Source organism: Carassius gibelio, chromosome B9, assembly GCF_023724105.1.
Source record: "Carassius gibelio isolate Cgi1373 ecotype wild population from Czech Republic chromosome B9, carGib1.2-hapl.c, whole genome shotgun sequence".
Classification (NCBI taxonomy): domain Eukaryota; kingdom Metazoa; phylum Chordata; class Actinopteri; order Cypriniformes; family Cyprinidae; genus Carassius; species Carassius gibelio.
The window spans coordinates 22,347,059-22,374,328 of NC_068404.1; the positions used below are offsets into that span (position 1 = coordinate 22,347,059).

At 37.5% G+C, this 27,270-nt stretch overlaps 1 protein-coding gene across 3 annotated transcripts in view; it reads right to left on the minus strand.

The window, feature by feature from the left end:
- Window positions 1-5,551: 5,551 nt before the first annotated feature.
- Window positions 5,552-27,270, minus strand: part of erbb4b (erb-b2 receptor tyrosine kinase 4b) — a 317,969-nt gene continuing 296,250 nt past the window's right edge. For all 3 annotated transcript variants that reach the window (XM_052566051.1, XM_052566049.1, XM_052566050.1), the window contains 7 exons: window positions 22,259-22,414; window positions 19,071-19,146; window positions 18,750-18,896; window positions 17,619-17,716; window positions 17,281-17,451; window positions 12,169-12,502; window positions 5,552-11,503 (listed from right to left, as the gene is read on the minus strand). In XM_052566051.1, the coding sequence (XP_052422011.1) occupies window positions 10,824-11,503; window positions 12,169-12,502; window positions 17,281-17,451; window positions 17,619-17,716; window positions 18,750-18,896; window positions 19,071-19,146; window positions 22,259-22,414 (1,662 nt within the window). In that variant the 3' untranslated portion in view covers window positions 5,552-10,823. The remainder of the gene's footprint in view (window positions 11,504-12,168; window positions 12,503-17,280; window positions 17,452-17,618; window positions 17,717-18,749; window positions 18,897-19,070; window positions 19,147-22,258; window positions 22,415-27,270) is intronic.

The following is a 27,270-nucleotide window of genomic DNA, read 5'->3' on the forward strand; positions in this document are numbered from 1 at the left end:
TTTTTATATATAGCCATGAAGGCATTATTAGTAGAGTTCATGACTGAATATATTTCCCAGTGCCTTGCATTTTTCATTGTATAAATTTCCATTCATTGCTTGTTCTCATGTCTCATGGGATATGTGTTAAGACATTCTCTGGACAGACAACTATATTCAGAAACTTCTTGGAGACAGCATCTGATCTCCATGCGGCAGTATGGAGAAGTGATGAAGTAGAAGAGGGAGATGATGCTGACCCAGGATGGCTGAGCGACCTTTTGGGCTTCTTTCTTCTCACTCGTAGTTTCTCACAGATGTCTGTGCAGAAATATGTCTCATCACCCACCTTAAAACAGAGAAGGTATGACTCATGAAAGAGCTGTTTGTTGGCACTAGTGGTCATGAAGGCCACGTCTCGGACTGTTTACTTGACGGTCACAAAGGAAGCCTTTTGGGCTGATTTAGAGACATCCCATACAAATTTGAGGCTGGTAGGGATCAAATGTTTATTAGTGCAGCTCGGTTGTGTGATTGTGTAGAGAAGAATTCAAATGAATGCTTCTAATCACTAACATGGAAAAAAAGAAGCTCACCCTGTGGTCTGTGTGGGTCCTAACACCGAATATAGTGATGGGGACACTATATACTGTCAAAAAGCACCGTCTTTTGGATGAGACGTTAAACCGAGGTCCTGACTCTCTGTGGTCATTGAAAATCCCAGTGTCCTGGCCAAATTGCCCCCCAGGCCTTTGTCAATCATGGCCTCCTAATAACCCCCAACCATTTGATTGGCTCGATCTCTTTCTCCTATCCACCTGTATCTGGTGTGTTGTGAGCGCACTAACGCTGCCGTCGCATAATCCAAGTGGATGCCACACACTAGTAGATGTTGAGGAGGAATGCATCATCCATTCATTCATAAAAAGCTCTGTACACCTAAATGAACTGAACACTGACATCAAACAGACTCAAGCCTTTGAAGAATGGAACTGATAAGCCTTTAAAATACCAATCAAACATTGCTGATCATGCTCAGAGAGACTCAAAATGAGGCAGCAAATGTCTGAAGAGCAGATCACTTCAGACTGGTGCAGCACAGACAGGTTCCGCAGTAATTATCAAGACAAACATGCAAACGCACGTCCTTTGCATGACAGCTGTTTCCTGATTGATAATTGTGAATAAAAGCAGCACCTAAGGATGGAGCTGACCTGGAGAATGATCCTGTTGTGGGAGAGAAATAATTGAGGTAATTTTCTTCACTTTAGCCATTCCACTTAAACAAGTCTGCGTGATTTTTTTTTTTTTTTAAAGAGAGAACCAACATTTCTAACGATGCTTCTTTCATAAAAGGGGAAAAAAAGAGTCAAGAGAAACAAGTATGTGCAAGAAGAAAGCTGAAACAAAAAACAGCCATCGTAAATTGACAGACAATTCTGTAACCACAGTTTACCTCTGTTGCATCTCTCCAGGTGTGATGAATAAAATGAGACAGGCATCATTCCCTTTTCAGCCTAATGAGACATTGTGTTCAACAGTCTCTCCCTCCTTCTGCACTGAAAACCCTCTTCTTGGAAATGTGTGTTTCAAAAGCTCCATGAGTATGTGGAAAAGGAGCAATCAAGTGTGATACCGATGTTTGTGGCATAACATCATACCAAATATAGTCTATGCATTGCTCCAACATATCTGCAGAATGTAGGCCTACACACACTAGCCACTTGCTAGTACAGGCTTGGACCTTTCTTGCATTCAGGACTGTCTTAATTCTTTGTGGCATAGATTCAATAAGGTGCTGGACACATTCCTCAAGAGTTTTGGTTGATACAAGGCAGGATAGATGCATGCTTTCATTGCTGCTTAATGCCAAATTCTCACTCTACCATCCAAATGCTGCAGCAGAAATTGAGACCAGGCAACCCTTTACCAGTCTTCTATTGTCCAATTTGAGTAATCTTGTATAAACTGTAGCATCAACTGATTGGCTGACGGCACCATAAGAACACGCACACATCCCTAAACTAGTGACTATTCTCAGCTCTCACTTCGAAGGCAACAGAAAGCTTTTCATGATTTTAAGAGTCCTGCAAAAAGCTTTTCATGCTTTTAAGGGCACTGGTAAAATATCTTATATAACAATGAAATGTTTGTGATATATATATATATTGCTTAAACTATTTTTTTTTTTTCAATGTGCAAATACTTTTGAATGGCTGTCAGTGGAGAAAAATGTTGTTGTTGTTGCTTCTGTCAGATTATGAAGTTACGGTATCTAATAGCAGGTGCTGAGAGGACTGTGATAAGGTAGCCAGACCAAACTAGTAACTAGATCATTCTTGCTATCTTGTAGTATCTTGGAGAAACTAAGTGAAATGGGGTGGAGGTAGTATTGGTAGTGGCTCTACTGTATATAATGCTTATTTAGGACTACAAATGAGCTGGACTACAAATCCCATGAATCTAGGAACTATAGAGGAAATCAAACTTTTTGGCCTTCCTCTTTGTGGAGCAGAAGCTGTGTGATAGATGAAACGACTAGTTGCCCTGTGAGCAGTATGGAAGTGTGGAGGTAAGGGATGTGACTCTCATAGCTATTCAATAAGACAGGTACTGATTTTAATTTAATAATTGGAGTCACATTTGTTTTTAAAATTTTCTATTGCAAGCTGGGTATTATGTTTTATAGTGTTGTGTTTTTAATTCCAGTATATTAAAGTGGCAATCATGAATCGTATTTATTATTTTGACAGATGATGCATGATTGCCCTTTTGAATTAGAATTATGCATTTGATGCTTTTATCCAAAGCAACGGACGGTCAGGAATCGAACCCACAACCTTGCACTGCTATGGCAATGCTCTACCACTTGAGCCACAGGAACACCTTTTCTTCTATTGAAAATATTGGTGGCTTGTGTTGGGTCTTAAGATTTGACTTTAAAATGTTACATTGTGATGAAGTGGCTTGAATTTATTGTGGTTCTATACATGGTTAACTGTTAAAGTGAAGGGGAATAATTTGTAGTGGTTCGAGTCAAGTGTTGGGTTTTGACACGTGTAGTGTTATTTGGTTTTGCTGTGTTGTGATTGAGTGTGTGTGTGTGTGGTCTGGTTTAACATTGTTTGTTTTGTTCCTTTGCCACTTCTAATTATCTTTTGTCTCCAATATATGTAGTTTACCGTTAAATTAAGTACCGTACTTGCAAGGAAACACACTGTGTTTTTTTCAGTCATACTGTACTTATGCACCATATTTATTAAATTGCGTGGCCAGCTAAAAAACAAAACAATGTATTGTTATATTTTGTTATATATTTTTTAGAGATTAACAGACAGAACCGCAGCTGCCAGGAAAATGTCCAATTTGAAATGCTAAAGTGTTTGGATGGCAAACATTTCCGATTCAAAAATTATATTTTGTAATGGGATTCATTCAATGAGATTGCTCTAGAGATTGGCCCATAGGTTACCTATAGACAGAGGCATATCGATGGGCACATTGAGGGAAAATGAAAGACTCTTGTTTGGTGGCTTTTGCACCTCATCTCTCCACTGCAGGGAATGTAATATGCGTCCTATAATGAAAACTCTCAGGGGAACTCTTCCTCTGCTTAGTGGTCTATACAGGGCCCACTCAATCACGAACGCAGCGCGTGCTGATGTACCGACAGGGCTTTCAGTAACACCAGGCTGCGTAGTCTGGAAAAAGCCTTCTATCGCCTTTAGCGCCATACACTTCCTTGCCACATGACGAAGCACAACATTTATCTCTGCATTTATGGAAAAGAAGATGCTCAGCTCTACAATATGAAAATAGAATAGCATTACTCTGTTGTGAAAGAGAACACCATTGCGCTCTCCCTTGGTTTAGTTGGCTCATTAATGCAGACAGCTGCAGTATATTATCAGGGCAAATGTTACTCTAAAGGTGATTCTTTATAATATTGGATATATTTAAAAATGATCACTAAAGCAAACACTAATCCTGAATTTGGACACGAGGGACATAATTAACAACTAATAACTTAAAGTAATCATCAGCTACTTTGACATACAAAACCAGTGAAATTGAAAAAGATTAACTTTATAGTAAAAATGCCAGATTTTTAAACATTGTGGGCATTATACACTTGTCTTGCACACTGAATAAAATCATTGTTAAAATAAAAAAAATTGTAGTCTGTACCTTTATACACTATGCGATTTTCTGTGAAATCTCCAGACTGCATATCTGGGCAAAATGTGGAAAAAAATATCGTAATGTATTCCAGATTGTACCATAAATGCTGCATCTCTACAAATGAATAGTTAATAGTGAATGAATAGTATTTAGTTTATAGTGAAAATAATACAGTTTTCATCATGATTTGCTCACCCTTATTTCATTCTATGTATGATTTTATGTATGTGAAGAATCTTAAGAAATATTGTGGGGTGGGGGAGGTTAATTACACCATTTGGGGTAGTGTGGAACAGTGAGTAAATTAAGACAATGTTTATTTTTTGATGATTTTTGGAAGAACTATTCCTAGGCGAGCGATTGCTGGGGTTAATTTTCCGGCATTTTTCAGGTTCTGTTCACACACAAGTAATATCAAAGCACCTAATTTGATCCTAATTTAGAGCAAATTACCCAATCAAATGAATTATTTTAGGGTAGAATGCAGATGTTTTCAGAAAAACAGGTACAAAAACAGCAGCAGTACATCATCTCAGCTGGAGAGATCAGCTCATATTTAGATCCAGAGATTCTGATCATTTCTCTTCAAGGGAAAATCCATACAGAATGTCACGCGTAAAGAGGGGAGGGCTGGGAAAATGATGGATTGCGTCTATCACACTCAATTATGTGCTTGAGAAAAGTGATTTGACTCATTATGAGAGGGGGAAAAAAGAGAGGCAATACTGATCACACCCTCTTACAATATTGGATTTCCAGTGATGATAACATAAAATGTCACTGTGGGGAAAAGATCGGTCACACACAATACAAATAATCACGGTTTACTATACGTTGTTGTGATTATCAAAGATATTTCATTTTAAAGTGGTTGCAATGCAATTCAGGTAAAAGTGCAAGAACTTTCATCAGACTGCGGTGTAAAGCACAATAAAATCACTGACAAGTACCTATAAATGCTACGTCACAACCTCATATAAAACAATTGCCATCTGATTAGAGCTTAATTCAGAGACAAGACTTCTGTTGAAACAAAGTGATGAATCTGCAGAGCACACGGACAGAACATCTAGCGGTTCACTGTGACATTTTGATGTTATATCCCATCTTTATTATGACTCCTAAAAAGGCTGTAGTGTGTGATTTTTGACATCTAAAAGCATTCGGATGCGGCATATCTGATTTTAAGAGACTAAAAATCTGAATCGCTGCCTCTGAGATGGTCGCAGACTTGACAGACTCTCTCTATCCATCAAGACATTCAAATGCTGTGAAAAAAAAAATGTCAGAATCTGACATTCAAAAAGCTAAAATCTCTGAGCCATCTTAATGTCAAAGAATGTGAGATGCAGTCGCTTTTGAAGAAAGAAAGAAAAAAAACAGAGTCATATATCAGGTGTTGTATTTATTTATTTATTTATATTAAATTAAAAATATAGATTCAGGTAACAAAACTGTGAAACAGTATTTAAATGCTCTAGCTTTGGGGAATGGGAAAGCTGTGGTAAAGCAATTTACTGTGACCAGAAGATGGGCGTCAAAAATGACAAGACTTGACTTTAGTTTCGATGAGCCGTCACTCAATAACAACGTGGCCAAATGAACACCACTCAAGGCAATTAGTCCACTTGACAGCGTGAATAATACACTCTGACTTACGGGTTTCTTGGAGGAAAACCATGGCGGATGTATTTGAGATGGTTGAGCTCAGCTTTTGCCATCATTTATCTCCGTGTTTGCGCTCACGGCCCTTGGCTGCAGATGTGAAGGGATATGACCAGGACTAAAGTCAGGAAAAGCCTAACTGGAGTTGAGAGAGATTCTTCTGAGATACAAATGCTATGGTCACACAGCTGCAGATTCCCCACGCTGGATTCTGTACAAAAAGAGATTTTCCGTGGGGTGATGGAGGGAGGCTATACCTTACAGAAAGGAAACATCTCCTACCTCTTGAACATGGGCAGAGGTTAAAAAACACAAAAAGCATCAAGCCGAGCTACATACGGTCACGAAAAAACACACCGAAGTACTAAAAGAACCTGCAAGATCTACAAAATCAAATATGTGCTGTTCAAATTACATATATATATATATATACAGCCATCAAATAAGAATAACCGGTCACACACAATACAAGTGAACAAAACAAAGGGGGAAAAAAGGTCAGTCCAAAAAGAGCATACGTTTCCCAGCTATTTACAAATGCATCTGGCCAGTTCAACTGTCTATAAAAATACTATTCACATTTTCTCATTGACGTACAGTAGTAAAATCATGAGGAACAACCATTCCAAATGTCAATGTTGCAGGAAGGTGTTTTTCTTTACTTTATTTTGTCCTTTGTAATATAAAATGATGATGATTATTTTTTTTATTAACTGTGCTTAGTCTACAGATACTTTCTGACTACCTTGCCACATGCAAAATAAGTTCCAGTGAGCATTGCAAAAGAAATGATAAAAAAAAGAAAAGAGGGCACAGCTAATGAGAAGGACCCAAAAGCACAAGCCTGTGCTTGTTTGCATCTTTGACACTGCAGATTTGATACGTAAATACACATGATCAGTTCAGACTCAATAACACTGTAAATTAATTTAATTGTTGGTGGTTGAACATTAAGTGAACTAAAATATTGTAAGTACCTCAACATTAATTTGATAACAGAAACTGAAACGCATTGTATTTTTATGAGGTTGGAGGTTATTGTCTCTCTATACTGTAAAATATACGATGACATGGTCATTATAAAAGAACTGTAGGGCCCATCAAAACATTAAGGGAATTTTAAGGACCTAAATCATGTATATTGCAACTAGCTGATGTAAAAAATGGGGAGAAATAAAAAATCTAAGATCAAAGGGTGAATTCACTAAGCTCTTTTGAATTAGATTTTTGAACCAACCACCCACAACTCCGTTTAACCAAACAGTAAATGTGGCAAAATAGTTTCCATTCCGTATTTACTGTAAATTAAATTTTTTCTTATTTTAGCATACACATGCTTTATGTAAATTGGGTTCATTAACTCATTGCTATTGGCCTATTAATCTTAACAGAAAGCAGGAGGTAAACCTACGTATTAAAAGATGTTGTTGATCATTAACTGAATAATGGAGACAGAGCATGACAATCAGTACAATTTAAGCATTTTGGAGAGTTGATTCACGTGTGTTGCACTGAAACTTAGTGAACTCACTCTTCAGATTTTTTAAAGCAATGTTTAAAAAAAAGAAAGAAAAAAAAGGAACATAAGCCTTCACCAGCATCTTTCTACTCTTCAAGCCCCTTCAGGTATATATACATAAGTTCAAGATGTCTTTCACATGTTCTTCTAGATTCTGCTAAATGGGAGTCACAGATGAACAATGTGCAGTGAGACAAAATGTTTGTGCTCCATCCAGACCTAATTTCCAAGAAAGTGGAAATGTTTCCAAAGAGAATGAGTTCCATCCTCTAACAGTCTCTAATTGAGAAAGTCTTCACAAACAGTCACCCTCACATTTCAGGCATTCTTCTCCCTCTATTTTGGCCTAGCTGTTCCTCACTTGATGGATTTAGTAGATCTTTACCCACCCTGTATTCACAGCAGTTGCTAGCTACATATAGATTTAGACACCCAGACCTGCGGTGGCATTATCAGTAGCATATGCACAAGGTCTTTGCCTTTAATTAGTCTAAGAGAAAGTAACCCGAACACTTCAATCCTCTTGGAAACTGTATGCAAGAGGGTTTTCATTGAGGTTGTACTTCGGGCTTTTGATAACCCCAACCAGATTCCTTTAGATAACAATGCACTGGGATCATCATAAATACAAGAAACATGAATAAAAATATAATTTGTGACCCTGGACCGCAAAATCTGTCTTAAGTGTAAATTTTTCGAAATTGAGAATTAGACCTCATCTTAATGCTGAATAAATGAGCTTTCCATCGATGTTGTTATAGATATATATAATATATATAGAGAGAGAGAAAGAGAGAAAATTGCCTTTGAAGTTTGCCAGATAAAGTCCTTAGCAATGCATATTACTAATCAAAACTGAAGTTTTGATATATTTACTATAGCAAAATGTATAAAATATCTTCATAATGATATTTACTTAATATCCTAATGATTTTTGACATAAAATATATTATTTTGACCCATTCAGTGTATTTTTGGCTATTGCTACAAATATAGTTGTGCAACTTTAGACTGGTTTTGTGGTCCAGGGTTACATTTGGCCTTAGTTCTACACACTTTACTTCATAACTGTTAATCTATTTTAAACACTCTATAGGAGCTAAAATAAAGCAATTTCAAGTATCAGTTTCGTCCTGTAATGGCATCTATTATTGTTATATAGGTAATCTTAGCATTATTGCGACCCACCTTAAATTCTGCCCTAATCACATTATTTCTAAGGATAAAAGCTTGTGATAAATACTTCAATTAGTAAACATCTGTGTTTGGCAAAATTACTGCGCTTCACTAACATTCCCTGATTTTGTTTCCAGTAGCGAGCCAAAAATGTCATTTGTCTAATTTGTTATCACATGGAAACAGCAATTCCCACAATGAAAAGAATTCCGCTCTTTCTTTGCTATGTTCATTAATTAAAGTGCTCCATGTAACCGTAAACCTTCATATTTATAAGCACACACAAAAAAAATACATATAAAGAAAAAAGTGATAGAGCAAAACAAACGTATGTGGGCGGGTGATGTGTGCTATCATCATGTAGCAATGATTATAATAAATGAGTATTCAGTCAGTGCCATTGGTGTTTAAAACAAACTCATGTGGCTGTGCCAGGCTGTTAAGTGCTATAAAACCATTTCACATCTCCAAACCAGCAACACAACATTATTATTCCCATTAACAGAAAAGCATAGTGACTGGCAGTGTTCAAAACTATACACAAATCTAGCCAGAGAAACCTGGATGGTGCGGTTTTACCGAAGATTTAGCAAAGTTGTTTTCCAACATTTAAGGAGAACAACATGCCCAAGTAAGCTAAGTTATCATCCTAAATTCTATCTGTGTAGCTCCATGAGACACTTCTTATAGAAAAGTCATTATGGGAGACAGTTCAAATGGAGTTTGAGGCAGATTTGAGGCAGTCTCAACTCTGACCTCAGGGCAAATATTCCATTCGTACGTTCTCATTTGTTCCTCATGGTACTGGATGATGGTACTCCTGCTGTGATTTCAAAACATCCCTCACTGCAGTTTTAATGAACCCAGCTAGAAAAAGCTGCCATCTTGATCGCAAGTCTTGTGCATCTCATCGACTTGCATGTGGGTGAAATTTCTATAGTTGTAACAGTTTTCCGGCCATATTTCAGAAGAGCATCTAGGCATTGTGTGCTGTTGAGTCTTCCGTGCAAACATGGGCCTTTGTAACTGTGTAAATATCCGTTCACCGCAGTATGTCCATCTATGTGGATCCTTTTGGTCGCTAGTGTTGATTTTAGCTTCTAAAGTTCAAGGTAGACCCAATCTGGGTTTTCGTTCCACACATCAAATGACAAAATAAGGAAGAGGCTACCTTAAGGTGACAACTCTGTGAGCATACAGATCAATGCTGGCTAGATCAACAATAAAAACTTTTATTACAGTAGACTGTTGCAGATCTGCTTTTATGAAGTTATTGATTTTGTGGCGGGCTGCAGTACGGACTCCTTCACATGCATGCTGACACTGTTCTCAGCATGGAGCACTTGTCTTTCATTAAGTTGCCTTTACACATGTAGTTTTATAGATGTATAATATGGACCGCAGGAGTGTTTCCAGTTGGCAATCATTCCAGGCTTACTTAAGAATCAAAAATGAAGAATGGCTCAATAGAAATAATAAAAAGTGCCTTGTTTGAGCAATACATGTGCCGATGAATTATGCAGATATTTTTAACAGAACATTACACAATGTGTCTTTTGAAGATGCGCCTTTCGAGAAGGTGGTGATCAAAGGTCCCAGCTGACACCATGCTGTAATGAACATATGTTTTGTTGTATATAACAGCATTTAGCATACAGCCATGCCTGTCGCTTACTTTTATGGAGTCTCAATCAGTAGGCAACACGGAGGACCAGTTTGGGCCCTTTTGTCCCAAGGCCCACAACGATATTCCCAATACGAAGGATTTGCTTACAACACATCTGCCTCATAAAATCATGTATGGAGTGCTAAAATAAACTATGCTAACCTAAGTAATAAATTTCAGCAGATCCTATTGTAGGTACAAATCAAAATAAGATAAATGGTAGAAATATTTCTGTAATTGCACAAAAGAATGACTCCTCCCTGCTATTGGACCAACCCACGTTCCATGTCAATGTCAGCACTTGCTTTCAGTGAGATGAGTGTAACATGTACCAAATGTTGGGAAGAGTATCATTTTCCAAAAGTTGGCCTCAGGTAGGGGAGACAGGTCTTAATGGTGACTGAAGTGAGGAGAGACAAGTAGGAAGGAGCTTTAATTGATGTGGCCATCTGTGACCAATGCCTCTGGAGGAGAAGCTCACTCAAGTGGATCAGTTCCAGGTCATTGGAGGTTGGGTGTTAAATCCAATTCAGAGAGGAGCAGAGAGATCAGGATGCTGGTGTAGGAGCCAGGGTGAGAAAACACTATGACTCTCTCTTTACCTCCAACTTTCCTTGTTTGTCTTGGCCATTGTTGCTACACAACAGTGTTTCTCTGGCGGTAGGGAGGAGGTGGCAACACTGTTCCCGGTTTTAGCGCATACTCTGAAAGGTACTCCTGGTTCTCAGCCACAGCGGGTCGGATCCGTCCGTTTTGCCGGTAGAAGAAGCGTGTGCTGCAGTCCTGCAGATACTCAGGGTTGTGGAGAGTGCCCTTGGGGGGGAGACTGTGCTGCCAGTACTCAGGATTGTCAAATGTCTTTTTGGGCTTTATGTCGGGCTTGATGGTCCCAGAGTGAGCGGGATGGAGGGTGTGCGTTGGGTGGAGGCTATGTCCGGGATGGGCAGAGTGGAGGGTGTGGCCTGAGAGGGTGGAGATGCTTTGTTTGCCTTGGTAGAGAGGCTGTGTTGTGATGTGGGCATTTGATGCCACTGGTTGCATTGTTTGGGAAAGGTTCTGGCTGGTGGAAGTTCCACTATTTGCTGCTACTACTACTGCTGCGGAGTGTGGAACAGGGACTCCGTTCTTCCTCAATACATCGTGACTCTTTTCCCCAGAGTTATGAAAGGTGTTGAGGTACAACGGGTCATTGACATACTCATCCTCTACTTTGGACTGTCCGTTGGAGGTACTGTGGTAACCTCGCTCGAGAGTGCGGACCTCTCCATTTCTGCGATGGGTAACAAAAGGGTTCTCCTCCACAGGGTGTAGATAATCTGCACGAGAAAAGAAAAGAGCTGTCAGAAGACAGAAGGTTGGCAGGATGAGAACATTGTGGCAGCTAACTCTCTGAGGTAAAGCCGACTACCATTGATCTCAGCAGGTTTTCTATACAGACTCAGTAGGATGCTCTCTGAAGTCCTAGAGTTATAGTAAATCCAAGTTCTTTCCATTAACATGTTTTCTAGAGTATATTTTACAGAAGAATGATTGAGGTTACAAAGTGTGCTAGTGAGCCCATGACTGTGCTAGAATTAGCACAAATTAGCCCAAGATTCAGTAGCTTCTTTTCAAACTGTCCTAAACTCTTAATGTCTTAGAAACTTTTATGAAATTTCAAAGGGATTCATCACTGCTTTGAAACCCTGGGTTATGAAAAACTGCACTGAGTACTGGTGCTATAACTAGCAGTTTGAAATAAGAGGCCTGTTGTTTAGCAGGATTCCTGTTAGTAAATGAACATGTTAATTTCTTAACGGATAAACATATTTGTGTCTTGATGCAATGTCAGTCACTTTAGATAAGAGTGTATTCTTAATCTAATGTTTATGAGCAGACAAATAATCACGTTAAGTTTTCTTAAAGCTTTTCTCATTAAATATTATGAACTTCGTAGTCAGAAATTTTTCTCCTCGCTTGCTCCAATTTATCTTTCCAGTACCTGAGGGCTTTTTGTCCTGCATGGCGCTCATGTATCCATCCTGGTCAGTCTCGGCTCTTGCTCCGCGCTCACACAGTATCACAGTTGGATCTGCACTGTAGCGCTGGCCACTGCTGTCCTCCCCGGTGCTTGCCCTGGGTGAAACCTTCTTCCTAAGAGTGCCATTACAGCGGCTGTCTTCAAATGCCTCCGAGGATCCCGAGGCCCCCTGCTGGGTCATAGATTGCTTCTGAGCAGGACAGCCTGGGCTGACCGCAGACACAGCAACGACCCGCGGGATAGTGGCCATCATCTCCTCCATGCCGAAGCTGCCGTCCTGGTACGCAAACTGGTTCTGCAGAAACACAAATGAGCCTTTTAGTATCTTTGGCATGATCTATTTCTGTTTGCTTTACAATTAAACACTTCAAGAGGAGCAAATATTTTATGCTAGGGAGGCTCCAAATATTAATACAGTTTATGAGATTTAATGAAAACTTGGCAACAGTGAATGAACAGACGAGTGTGTAGGAACACAGCTCTCCTGATGCAATTAGAAATCTCATCACAATTAAACTTTGTTTTTCTGCCTGTCTTTGTTTCTAGCTCCTGTTGTGAACTTGATTTTCGTTAAGTGCTGTGGAGGCAAGACTGTAGCAAAAAGGCCATGTACATTTTTAAGGTATAAAATGGTAAAACCATGTTACTATAGTACAGTACCATAGTACTAAATGATCACCATATTTCTGCATTATGGTACTTAAAATGGCTCTTTATCAGATTTCTGGCTATGTCCTGAATTCAGTGTCTGTTTCCTCAATTTCCCTTACCACCGACATTTTCTCTGCTTCTCCACTAACCAAAAAGCACCAATCTCATCTCTTTCTCTTTCTCCTTCCTATCTTCCCCAGCACCCATCCATGATGCTGCATTCTTGTGAATAAAGAGTGCTGCCCGGCAGACCATTACTCTAAAGAACAGGAACTAAGAGTTGAGACTGTCACAACTAACATAAAACTATACTTGTGTAAGGAGTGGACAGAATCATTAAATGCCATATCATGAAATTAGTAATTTGATATGTCAGTTACATGTCACAGTAGTTATTGTCTTATAGAAAGTGACTGAAAGTATACATAAACATGATGATGCCTATTATTGGATAATCTTGTGAATAAAAGCTTCAGAAATGTCATTAGGGTGTTCAATAGATCAAATGTAGAGTTTACAAAGAATAACAATTATTTTAAAAGTATAAAATAATCTATACAAAATAAACATTACATTTTAAATTTACATAAAGTATTTAATGTTCATGCCAAACCTAAAAAAAATGAGCTTTTATCCCAGTAGCCCATTAAACATTTACAACCCACTGACCAAGGATGAGCTGAAACACATGCACAAAAATGATTTTTCCATTATGCTCAAACTTCAAGACATGAATTTGAGTTAATATCGCAATCCGCTTTTTGGGTTATTTGGCAGTGTTTTGTTTTCCCAAAGCTCAGTTTATACGGCAAACTGCAGGCGAAAGATTTCTGTAACGTTCCAAAGAGGCTCTGAAGGATTGATGTGCCTCATTGATATTCATACCGCTCACTCTCTTTTCTCTCCAAGTTAGATGCAAACAAAACGCAAGTTAGAATGCAAAATGGCACACATGGTTTGCGAACACAGTCCAGGCAAAAAGAGGAAACATTTCATCACACCCACCCCTCCCACACTCTCTCACACCCTCGCTAAATCCGTTCTTAGTCCCTGGCAAAGACTGACTGAACCCTGAGATTTTGTCTTGCTAAGTTACAGTTAAGAGCTGTTTGAGACTCATCCCAATCTGTTGTCCTTTCCCACTGCCGCCACGCACACCAACAGTTAATAACGTGCTCATGGCTGACTAACACAGAGCAAATACCCACTCTGGACTTCATGTCTATGGGCAAATATCATCTTCACTTTAGTGAGGACCCAGTTATTTACACTGGTATGCCTCCGTAATGAAAGCCCAGGCACGGAGCCCATTATAGGCACACGTATTTAGGGGGATATATTTTTCATCCTTTCCACATGAAAACGTTAATGCATGTCACAAACAGCACTGCTGGTTTTGAAAATGCTAAGACAAATTAGCACCTGTAAATAAAAAAAAGACTGTGAATCTCAGCATTTCAGAACCCTTTATCAATAGGGGGGCATTACTGAATTGCGAGACTTTTTCTCAAGGCATTTGTGATTTCATATTTCAATGGCAGACAGGTTTGTTCTGGGAGAGCGTAGCATCTGTCAATGCAGGAATGGTGGGCTGGGCTTTCTGGGATGCTCACGTGGGCAGCACTTAATTGGCCAGGGCAGCATCCATCCACTCCAAGGTCAACGTCAGCTGGATGATGGACTCGTCTGAAAACTCAATTCAGCCTCAGACAAGCAATAAATAGAGCTTCATGGAGTGAGAACTAAAAGTGCATTAAAATGTAAAAGGTATCCTAAAATATGTAAATATGTGCAAAATACCCAAATGTGGATGCATGATGTATGTTCAATGCATCAGTGACCTCTTGTCCTTTGCCTGCTAAAGACATTTTTCAATATTTGACAGGAATCAAGGCAAGTGAATTGATTCTCTTCAAACTTTTTACCAAAACAGAAATCTAGAGCTTATGATTTCAAGTGTTCAGATGAAGTGATAGGAACATTAAAGAGATGCAAATACGGCAATCCATTGATGTTGAAAGACTGACTGATTCCAAAGTTAGTTAGAAGTCAAATTAGGTAATATTGTTTAAATGTTTGGGGTCAGTACAATTTTTAATAAGTTTTAAAGAAGTCTCTTAGGCTCATCAAGGCTGGATTTATTTGATCAAAATAGTAAAAATAAAAAATAAAACAGTAATACTGTGCAATATTACAATTTAAAATGAATTCTGTATATTTAATTTTCTTAATTTTTTTCTTCTTTATATATGTATATACAGTATTGTTCAAAATAATAGCAGTACAATGTGACTAACCAGAATAATCAAGGTTTTTAGTATATTTTTTATTGCTACGTTGCAAACAAGTTACCAGTAGGTTCAGTAGATTGTCAGAAAACAAACTAGACCCAGCATTCATGATATGCACGCTCTTAAGGCTGTGCAATTGGGCAATTAGTTGAAAGGGGTGTGTTCAAAAAAATAGCAGTGTCTACCTTTGACTGTACAAACTCAAAACTATTTTGTACAAACATTTTTTTTTTCTGGGATTTAGCAATCCTGTGAATCACTAAACTAATATTTAGTTGTATGACCACAGTTTTTTAAAACTGCTTGACATCTGTGTGGCATGGAGTCAACCAACTTGTGGCACCTCTCAGCTGTTATTCCACTCCATGATTCTTTAACAACATTCCACAATTCATTCACATTTCTTGGTTTTGCTTCAGAAACAGCATTTTTGATATCACCCCACAAGTTCTCAATTGGATTAAGGTCTGGAGATTGGGCTGGCCACTCCATAACATTAATTTTGTTGGTTTGGAACCAAGACTTTGCCCGTTTACTAGTGTGTTTTGGGTCATTGTCTTGTTGAAACAACCATTTCAAGGGCATGTCCTCTTCAGCATAGGGCAACATGACCTCTTCAAGTATTTTAACATATGCAAACTGATCCATGATCCCTGGTATGCGATAAATAGGCCCAACACCATAGTAGGAGAAACATGCCCATATCATGATGCTTGCACCTCCATGCTTCACTGTCTTCACTGTGTACTGTGGCTTGAATTCAGAGTTTGGGGGTCGTCTCACAAACTGCCTGTGGCCCTTGGACCCAAAAAGAAAAATTTTACTCTCATCAGTCCACAAAATGTTCCTCCATTTCTCTTTAGGCCAGTTGATGTGTTCTTTGGCAAATTGTAACCTCTTCTGCACATGCCTTTTTTTTAACAGAGGGACTTTGCGGGGGATTCTTGAAAATAGATTAGCTTCACACAGACGTCTTCTAACTGTCACAGTACTTACAGGTAACTCCAGACTGTCTTTGATCATCCTGGAGGTGATCATTGGCTGAGCCTTTGCCATTCTGGTTATTCTTCTATCCATTTTGATGGTTGTCTTCCGTTTTCTTCCACGTCTCTCTGGTTTTGCTCTCCATTTTAAGGCATTGGAGATCATTTTAGCTGAACAGCCTATCATTTTTTGCACCTCTTTATAGGTTTTCCCCTCTCTAATCAACTTTTTAATCAAAGTACGCTGTTCTTCTGAACAATGTCTTGAACGACCCATTTTCCTCAGCTTTCAAATGCATGTTCAACAAGTGTTGGCTTCATCCTTAAATAGGGGCCACCTGATTCACACCTGTTTCTTCACAAAATTGATGACCTCAGTGATTGAATGCCACACTGCTATTTTTTTGAACACACCCCTTTCAACTAATTCAACTAATTGCCCAATTGCACAGCCTTAAGAGCGTGCATATCATGAATGCTGGGTCTCATTTGTTTTCTGAGAATCTACTGAACCTACTGGTAACTTGTTTGCCATGTAGCAATAAAAAAATATACGAAAAACCTTGATTATTCTGGTTAGTCACATTGTACTGCTATTATTTTGAACAATACTGTATATTTGTATATATAATTGTAATGGCAAAGCTAAATTTTCAGAAAAAAACATTTAATCTTATCATGTTAAAACCATGATACATTTAATTTTTTTTTTTTTTCAGGATATTTGATTAATACGGAGTCCAAAAAAATATATAAAAATTTAGATTTTTTTTGGTAACCATTTAAAAGTCTTTACTGTCATTTTGGTGCATTTAATGCATCCTTGCTGAAAAAAAAACTTTGCTTACTCCAAACTTTGAACGGTAGTTTACTGTATATAAACACCCAAAACAAAAACAAAAAAGTACATTTATTGTATTTCAGGTTAGGTCTAGCCCATTTTGTGATATCAGTCAAAAAGCAATGACTTTGCAATATGGCTCTTTTATGAGGAGGACATGCCTTCCTTTACGAGAACTTCCAAATTAGGCATTTCAATTTACCCCATTCATTGTAATACAAGTGGCCAATCTCTGCTATACTGTCTCTGACAGAGCATGGTTTATTAAACGACTCTGTGTGAGAGTGTGAGCGGTTAGTACACTCACTCTGTTGGGATCCATGCGTGATCTGGTTGTGTATGCCAGCGGGGGAATACTGAGGGCTTGTGGCACCAAATACTCCTCGGCATCCATCAGATCCTCCAGTTCCTCCTCATCTAGCAGACTCTGGAAGAACTTACTGTCATTGGGGCTGGGCAGCTTCATGCGGTCATCCCCCTGACACAGAGAGCATCGGGCTTGAGATCATGTATTATGCAGAGAAACGATAGAAAGACCTTATGACACTTATGTGTTTTATTTATCGATTGTTCTTTTATTTTGTTATTTATTTTATTATTGTACAGTACACCAAGGCCATTTGAGCCCAGCAGTAAGGCTCTTACCTGGATGACTAGGTAACGTTGTGGATCTCTTGCCATTCGGCTGAACTCTGCTGCAAGCTCCTTAAATCTGGGTCTGCTGTCTGCATCTATCATCCAGCCTGGAGACAAATGCACAGCACAACTTCAGTCAGCAAAGTAGAACACAACCGATAATCAGTGCTGTAGTGTGAGCTTACTGTACATTTAAAAGAAGGTCCTTGCTTTAGGATCTGCAAAATGCAGACAAATACCAAAGAAATCATTTCCCCTCGGTTTTTAAAAAAGTGTTTACAATAATGCACATAACAATATGCTGATAAGTTGATAAGTTCATCCGCCTAGAACTGTAGAGCGCATTAACAACTCAAATAACATATTTCATACAGAGCAATTAAAATAAGTGATTTAACAAAACTGGAAGCTTCATATTTCTGCAGTTAAATTATCTGGAATTAACTATCTATTCCAATATTGTTTCCGGGTCCAAGCCTTTACTCTGTTTCAAGTAAGAACACATCTAAATAGGTGTTTAGTTCATGGCTCACAATGTCCCAGACACCAGTATTTTAATTATTCAAAAAAGATTAATCACTGTCTGGCCAATAAAGATTTTGGTCTTGCAATAAAGGTTAGGATCCTGTTTTTTTTTTTTTTTTGTAATACAGCTCAATGTTAGCACCATTAGTTGTTTTAGTACAATTTATAAAATATAGAAAATAAATTTTTTGAATTAGTTTTTAGTTTTTTTTCTGGTTTCTTTTTAGTTTGAGTATTTTTGTTATTTTTTATATTTATTTTTAATTCAGGTTAGGTTTTTGGTCATTTTTATAGTTTAACTTTTAAATTTTTACTTAAGATTTTATTTCAGTATATTGAAAAACAGCTGTACTGAAAAACCACGTCACAATAAAAACATTAGATCATGATAAAGCATTTAAAATTTATTAATAATCTAAAGTTGTATTATTGATAAGTAGCAGTTTACTTACAGTATGCACAACAGGATTCAAAGGTCACTGACCTACAGTATAAACTCACAAGGTTTCCTTAGCTGACCTGCTTGAACACTAAATAAAAACTGCTACCTTGATGTGTCACTGGTGTGAAAAAAAAACAAACTCTGGGATAAAAATTTGTGCAAAGCTCCCTTACATTTGACCATGACCATGTAGACGTCAATAGTGCAGATGGGAGGTTGAGGAAGCCTCTCTCCTTTCTCCAGCAGGTCAGGGATGTCTCGGGTCGGGATTCCATCGTACGGCTTTCCTCCGAATGTCATCAGCTCCCAGATAGTCACACCTGGAAGAAGATCCAATAAACATCAATTTAAAAGCTTGTAGGCATGTGTTGAGACTGTTGACTCTGTGTTTGTCTGATTCATACAGAGTCTAACTGCATGAAAACACTTGAAATAAGACTTTAAATAAGTTACATTTTACTGAGGCAATTAACTGCAATTAAGGCTCATCTCACCATAACTCCATACGTCACTCTGATGGGTGAATTTCCTATAGTGAATGCACTCCAAAGCCATCCACTTTATAGGCATCTGACAAAACAAGAGGGAAAAGTGGATCACTTTGAATAAAAAAACAAAACACAATGATACAGTACATGAAAACGTAATAAAGTAAGAAAAAGAAAAACATCAAGTGAGCACAAGTACTGTTTTATTGTTTATTTATGCAACTTGACAAAGTTTCTTCAAAGCTTACATTGCTAAAACCAAACCTTATCACAGAATCATGCATTATATATTAAGTCTGGAAAGTTAATATTTCAGAAATGGAATAATCAGTGACGTCTGATTCTTTTCATCTTTTGCTATCGGAAGAAACCGTTTGGGTTAAATGTGTGTGCAGTGCTGCTCGGCATCAAACCATGCTAAAGCTTTAGAGTTTTTCCTCTGTGGGAGAACAAACACGGTTGATTTAAAAAGGTAGATGGTTGGAGCTGAACAGAACAGAGTCCCAGGGTGCTCTATTCTGGTGCAGCACCAAGAGGGAGATTCAGATGGATAAGATGGAATGTGTAGATCAAGTGAAGTGCAGGAAAAGGACACAGCTGCAGGTATGTGGACGTTTGTTTGAAATGAAAAGGTGCTGAGAGGATGGAAGACTGACTCTCTGCCACAATGTTAGGGTAGGCTGGTGACCAGGGTTTTTAGTTATTTATTATTATTTTTTAAGTTATTTTTAGTGCTATTGGGTTACTTGGGCTTACTAGTTATTGGCGGTTCCTTACTGATGGAAGCTTAAAGTCAAATGAAAATTTGTAATTAGGGTGTGGCTAATATGTTTTACAGTAAAAAAAAACTGTAATTGGTTTAACATTAAGTGAAAGTGACGAGACATACAGGTGACCCATACTCAGAATTTGTGCTCTGCATTTAACCCATCCAAAGTGCGCACACACACAGCAGTGAACGCACACACACTGTGAACACACACCTGGAGCATTGGGGAGCCATTTATGCTGCAGAGCTTGGGGGGCAGTTGGGGGTTCAGGGCCTTACTCAAGGGCCCCTAAGTCATGGTATTGAGATGAGAAAGCACTGTACATTCACTCCCCCCACCTACAATTCCTGCCGGCCCGAGAATTGAACTCGCAACCTTTGGATTACGAGTCCGAATCTCTAACCATTAGGCCACGACTTTCCCCTACATGTACATTCACTATGAAAAACTGTCAGATGTATGTTTTTTGCAAGTAAACACCATGTAATACCATAAACAGTGCCTTGCGAAAGTATTCATACCCTTTAATTTTTTTTTCACGTTTTATGTTAAACTGCTTTAAATTACCTTTTTTCCACATCCCACTCTACACTCTATACACCATAATGGGAAAGCAAAAAACAGTTTTTTTTTAATCTTTGCAAATGTATATATATATAATGAATCTATTGCATAAGTATTCATATATACATATATTCATAATACAGTTGAAATGCAGTTTAGGAGCATTCATCATGTTGCTTAAAGATGTTACTAGACTTCGAGTGAAGTTAATCTGTTGCAAATTCAATTGAATAGGTATGATTTAGAAAGCACACGCACTCAATAAAAGGTCTAACAGCTGATTATTCATATCAGAGCAAAAAAAAAAAAAAAGAAAAAGGAAGGTGTTTGAAGGAAACCAGCCCTGCTCATCACCTGCAGAGTAAGCATCCCAAAAGTAAAGTGTTCTGGTAGCAGCCTAGAAGAGAAGCCCAATGCACCAAAATATTTAGATAGCCTTAAAGAAACCCCAGCCCAGTGCATTCAGAACCTCAGACTGGGCATAAGGTTCTCCTTCTAACAGGACAATGACCCTATGCACACTGCAAGAGTCAATTATAGACAACTCTATGAATGTCCTTGACAGGCCCAGCCAGGGTCTGAGCTTAAACCCAATGAAATATTTCTGGAAAAACCTGAAAATCTGCCCCCATCCAACCTGACAGAGCTTGAGAAGTGAAGAGATGAAGAGAAAAATGGCAGATAATTGCCAAATGCTGAAGAGCCAAGCTTGCGAATCATTCTAATAAGACTTGAGACTGTAAAGGTGCTTAAGTGAAATATTTATAATACTTATTCAATGCAATTATTTCAGTTTTTTATATTAAATAAATGAAGAAGTTGTGAAAGTTCTGTTTTTGCTTCGTCAATATGGTGTATGGAGTGTAGACTGATGTGGAAAAAAAGTAATTTAAAGCAGTTTAACAAAGCAGCAACACAACAAAACATGAAAAAATTAAAATAAAAAAATTAAGGGGTATGAATACGTTCGCAAGACACTATGTATTGTAAACAGTAAAAGGACATTCCCAGTGTATTTTAAACTAATAGTTTTGTTTCTTCTCATTTTTGTAACCACTAATTTTCATTAGTGTTTTTTTTTTTTTTTTTTACATTTTATTTTATTTAGTTTATTGCATTATTTTAGTGTAATGTGTTACAGTGACATTGTTTTTTCTTTGTTTGTTTGACCCTGTAAATATGTGCTATATGACTATGAGTACTGGCCATGTTTTATGGAAAGGCCAATAAAATAGTCATCATGTGGCTTTATATTTTAACACCTGCATTATTATGGTGGTTATATGTACATTTCAAGGCAAAAGCTGATTTTGATATATTAGCATTGTCACTTAATGAAACATAGTGCCTGCATATTTTAAAAATTGTAAAATTTAAAGGTACCGATATGCTATTCTGTAATATTTGAAACTGCATTTTTCGATTTGATTGATTCATTTTTTTTTTACATTGCTGGATTTCTCCTTCAATGAAAAGCAGAAATCCTTTGCCCATTTTCTCATGAGGCAAAAACTGTAAATCTGATTAGAAAATTCATCAGAAAAATGAAAACACATATTGTCACTAGTCTGCGTTTACTCTGGTTTTGATTAGTCGTGTAATATGTGTCAACCTGTGAGTTTTTGAATATGTGCGGAGTGAAAACTTCTGTTTTGTAGTGTACATTTGGCCTTAGCAAACAATGTTAATTAGCCTGTCATTAGAGGCTGTGTTCTAAAACCCAGGGAAGAATGTTAATTGCAGCACATTTCTTGATTACTCAAAGCATTGTTGCTCCAACACAAAGAGCATATGTAAACTGATGTTATGCAAACAAGTCAGTGCATGCCCTTTGTCTTGTTGGGGTCATATGATACTGACCTTGCCCCCGTCTGCATTGTATTCCTTCTCATCTGCATCCAGAAGGCGAGCCAGACCGAAGTCAGTGATCTTTATGTGGTTGGGTGACTTCACTAGGACGTTCCGAGCAGCCAGATCCCTGTGCACAAGTCTCCTGTCCTCCAAGTACATCATACCCTGCATCAACACACACACTTTTTAATCATCATCAATTACAGTGACAGTAATTTAACTGTTTGGTTGTGTGACACTAATAATAAGTGTGATGGTACCATCTCACAAGCTTATCAAATTCCTTTAAAAAACAAATCATTTGAATAATACTGGTTACATCTACTGTACTTCATTTTACAGGTTACTGGTTAAGAAAATGTACATTACATATTACATGTCTTTATTTCATTTACCATTATTTAAATCATGTTTATTTTTATTTTATATATATATATATATATGTATATATGTGTGTGTGTGTGTGTGTGTGTGTGTGTGTGTGTGTGTGTGTGTGTGTGTGTGTGTGTGTGTGTGTATGTATGTATGTATGTATGTATGTGTGTATGCATGTATATATAAAATAAATTTCAAACAATTTTGAACAATTATGCTGCCATATAAGAGGACAATATTTCAGTTGAACAAACTAATTTGTATTTGCTTTATCTTATTTACACTATTATTTACTTAATATGCTTCAATAGTCTACTGCAAAACTACAATATATTACTGAATAATACGCATTTAAATTCATGATACCATCACTATCTCTCATAAGCTAATTCTTCATGTATTCCTTCATGTGTTGGCATGATTAAAATGAAGACTCATTATGAGGAAGAGTTTGTAGCCTTAAAATGAAATGGTGAGGAAGAAGGCAGTAGCAGTAAAATCAAAGTTTGTTTGTTCTACCATCACTTTCAAAGACACTTTGTGGAGGGATTACAGTGGAAAAAAGTCACAGTATTATTAATGGAGATTGTTCACATTGATAAGCGATGAGTCTCTTCTCAGGCGTGGCCGTGTATCGCAAAACAATGAAAACTCCAGACATCAATTTTCTGGAGGAGCGACCAATGCATGTAATCGATTTGAGTCCAACCTGCAGCATGGAGGCCTTTCACAGGGCCGCGATCCATGCGCAGGAAAACAGCCTCTCTACTTTTTCTTCAACAGGGCTTTCAAGTGCCCTTGAGCCAGTGGCTGGATGAAATTTAAATCTTAATGTGATTTGTGGAGAGGTAAGGACAGCTTGTGGCAAAATGGTTTTTTACTAAGAAAGCGAGATAGTGAGAGCAAGCTTGTAAAAGTGGGAAAATACAATTTGAGAGGTCCAGTGTAGCCCATCCCAGGTGCTCTCTGAGATGAGAAGACTCCGTCTGTCATCACAGAAAGAGTCTGGTTAAAAGCGCTTTTAATATCAAATAGCTGTGAGAATTTATTCATAGGAGGAAAATGTATTACATCACCTGTAAAGCACCATGTTGCTGTTGCTACAAACATAGTCAGCAATGCATCATATACTGGGGGAAATCCTTGTAGTGCATTCATTTTATAAGGAACTGAAGAGAAATTTTAACAGATTTGGCTATTTCTAGAAGAATAAAATAAATCCAGATTTTTTTGGTCTTTTGCACTTGATAAAGCAAAAACCCTGAACATTTTTTGCAAGCTGGTTGAAAAATATTTTTTAAGTACTCTCATGCAGTTATTATTTTATTTTGCAGATTACTAGTTAATTAAATGTGTATAATATAACATAAAATGAATCAGTTCTTTTATTATTTTACTAGTCAACACTTTTTACATTTTATTAAAAAATAATTATTGGTCATTTAAAAAAAATATATATATACACAATAACTCACCATTTACTTATTAATATGCTTAACCAATTTACTACAAATTATGCAAAACACTTATTTAGATTTGTAATTCAAGAGTTTTTTTTTTAACATCTTGTTGCTGAATTACTTGTATCCAGTTTTTAAATTCAAATGACTTGAGATAAAAATCTGATTTTCTGCTTTGATTTGAAGTGCAAAACAACACATACAAGGAGTACTTTATAAAAATATCCAAATCTGTTGGCTATTCTGCTCATTTTCTATTGTATCATATGGCATGTCAAACCTGAGTGAGAGCTCAATTATAATTGGGAACAAACCAGTGACACATAAAACGTATAATGAATGAGGAAAGTGGCTCGCTTTGCAGCTTGTCAACAGTCCAGACTCATGACTTGCAGCACAGTCAGATCTGAAAGCGTGTTTCTCACTGTACTTATTAACATGATGGCAGCCGCAGCTCTGAAAGAGAAATCCCCCAATTTAAGATGAGCCAAAAATATGAGTGAACTGGCTGGAAATGAAGAAAGGGGTTTATTTCAACCGCATTCAAATAAGTTTGGATTAAGCTGGGAAAGAAGATGAAGCTTTACTAACAAGAGTAAAAAAAGACTAATATGTTGCTCAGACAATTCTTATGTTATGAAACAAGTATTCTTTACCAAAACCAACTAAGATGCCTATAGAGGAAGGTTTCAAAGGAATCGTTTTCTTGGCATCTTAATTATTCTTCCCCTAAGATTCCTCAATATGGCCCCTGTAGCAAATGGACTCCCAGAATGCACTGTGATTAAAACAGTAGGAACTATATCCAGTATTGTATTATATTACCATATTATAGCCATTATAAATATACATAATTCATTTAATACGGAAATAAAAATGTCAGTCTTTGCAATCAAATCCTCATCCAACACAAGCCAACCTGATGTGCCTCTCACAGTAAAAAGTGACTATAGTTCTAGTTAGATTAGTAAGGCCACATGAGGGTAGTGTGAATGGGATTTGTTGAAGATAATAAATTAAACAATAAACTCTTAATATCCTTCAGGGGTCGGTATGCAGTCCAATGGTGCTACTAAAGGGTTGAACAAGAAATGCTAATCTGCCTGCTTTGAAATACACAAATATCTGAAGAACTGTCAAGAAGGAGGGAACAAATCTCTTTATGCCATGCGTTCGCAATCTTTTCCCAGCATGCAAGTGTAATCCGAGGTAATGGTGTGGGGATTACACCCTCAGTGCTCGTTGAATGAAAAAAAAAATCACTTCCTCCTCTCCGTACACACCCATAACCACATTTCACAGGACTGTATCACATGTAGGCATACACTACTCTTCAAAAGTTTGGGGGCTGTAAGAATTGGTTAAATAAATTATTGCTTTTATTCAACAAAGACATATTGAATTGATTGAAAGTGAAATGAAAATGTTTATAACGTTACAAAAGACTTCTATTTCAATTCAATCCGTTCTTTTGAACTTTGATAAATGTTTTATAGTTCATACAACAATATTAAGGAGAACAACAGATTTCACTAATAATAATTAATGTTTCTTGAGCACCCAAAGTAACATATGAGAATTATTTCTGAACACTAAAGACTGTAGTAATGGCTGGTGAAAATTCAGAATTGCCATCACAGGAATAAATTACATAAAACATAAAATTAAAAAAAAAAGTCATATATAAAATTCACATAATCCATTTTCATTATAATATTTTAACATTATTATTATAAAATAATAAGCATAAAAAATATATATATATATATATATGTATGTATATGTGTGTGTGAATCTTTAACCCCCGCAAACTTGTGTAAGTGGTCTTCAAAAACAAATTTTATTTGAAAACACATTTATGGACCGTTTCCAGTCTGTTCACTGTTTCTTTGACATACTGTATAAACTGACAAGTCTGACTTAAAGAAACATACTTGTGCACATACAAAAACCAGAAGCATTTACAGAATGACAGGCCTCTGAAGCAAACATGAACAAACACAAAGGAAGTGACAATCAAGAACAAATGACCATGACTGGCAACCATTCTGTTGCCTTCCTCCTTCCTTCTGCAAGCACTGCAGTGCGTATCACCAAAGACATGGTCTTTAGAGCTTTTCAAAGATTAATGAGCCTACATTAACATTAATCGTCAATCAAAATGCAATTATCTTTGTGTTTGCAGAGCTGAGGTAGAGAGGAGGGAAATGTACATTTCAGGGTAAATAATCTTGACTTGTGCACAGCTGTACCTGCAGACGGAGAAAGTGCTTGCTTGGACCACAAAAAAAAAAAAAAAGTAATTATGTCATACTGGCATGGCTTTTCAAGAGTCTTATTTGAACAAAAAGCATATCTGATCATCTTTAAAATGTTTAAAATAACTTATAACTAAAAGTTAGGTTGCTTTCACACCTGCCTCATTTAGTTCGGTTGAATCGTACCAGAGTTCGTTTCCCCCTTTGGTCCAGTTCATTTGGGCAGGTGTGAAAGCAGCAATCGCACTCGGGTGCGCACCAAAGGCGGACCAAACAAACATACCGAGACCTCCTTGAGGAGGTGGTCTTGTTACACTTTCAAACGAACTCTGGAGCGGTCCGTTTGTGGTGAGAACGTGATCCGACCTCGAACAGACCCAACTACAAAAAGTACTGATCATTTTTGGACTAAACCAGCTGACGTATTCAGCTGCGCTGTGCATTATGGGATGAGGAAGTGTTTGTTGACAGTTTGCACTTTAGCATGGCAGCTCGTGGACAAACTTGGAGTAGTGAGGAGGTGTGGAGCCTCATAGAAATTTGGTCTGATGACCATGAGCATGTCAGAGTTAAGAAGAATTAATGCACGCCTCCGCTTGAAGTTACGAGCGGGCCGTTTGCAGTGCATTAGAACATTGTTTTCAAGTCGCATTCGCGCTTCATTATAGAAATGTATTGTTTGCATATTGTGGTGTATACAAACAATGTAATAGATTACGGCCAGGGACAAAACCAGCCCACGCAGTCATCTCTCCATAATTGTGTTGTCTCCGTGTTGTTTGCTGGCTTTTCCTCTTATATTGGAATTTTCCTGCACGTAAATTCTTACCAATCGAAAAGCAGTTTTGGAAATTATGTGGATGTTGTCATGTGACTGCATTTTGGTTTGTTTCAACTGGTTCAGACCAAAACAATCAGTGTGGTGTGA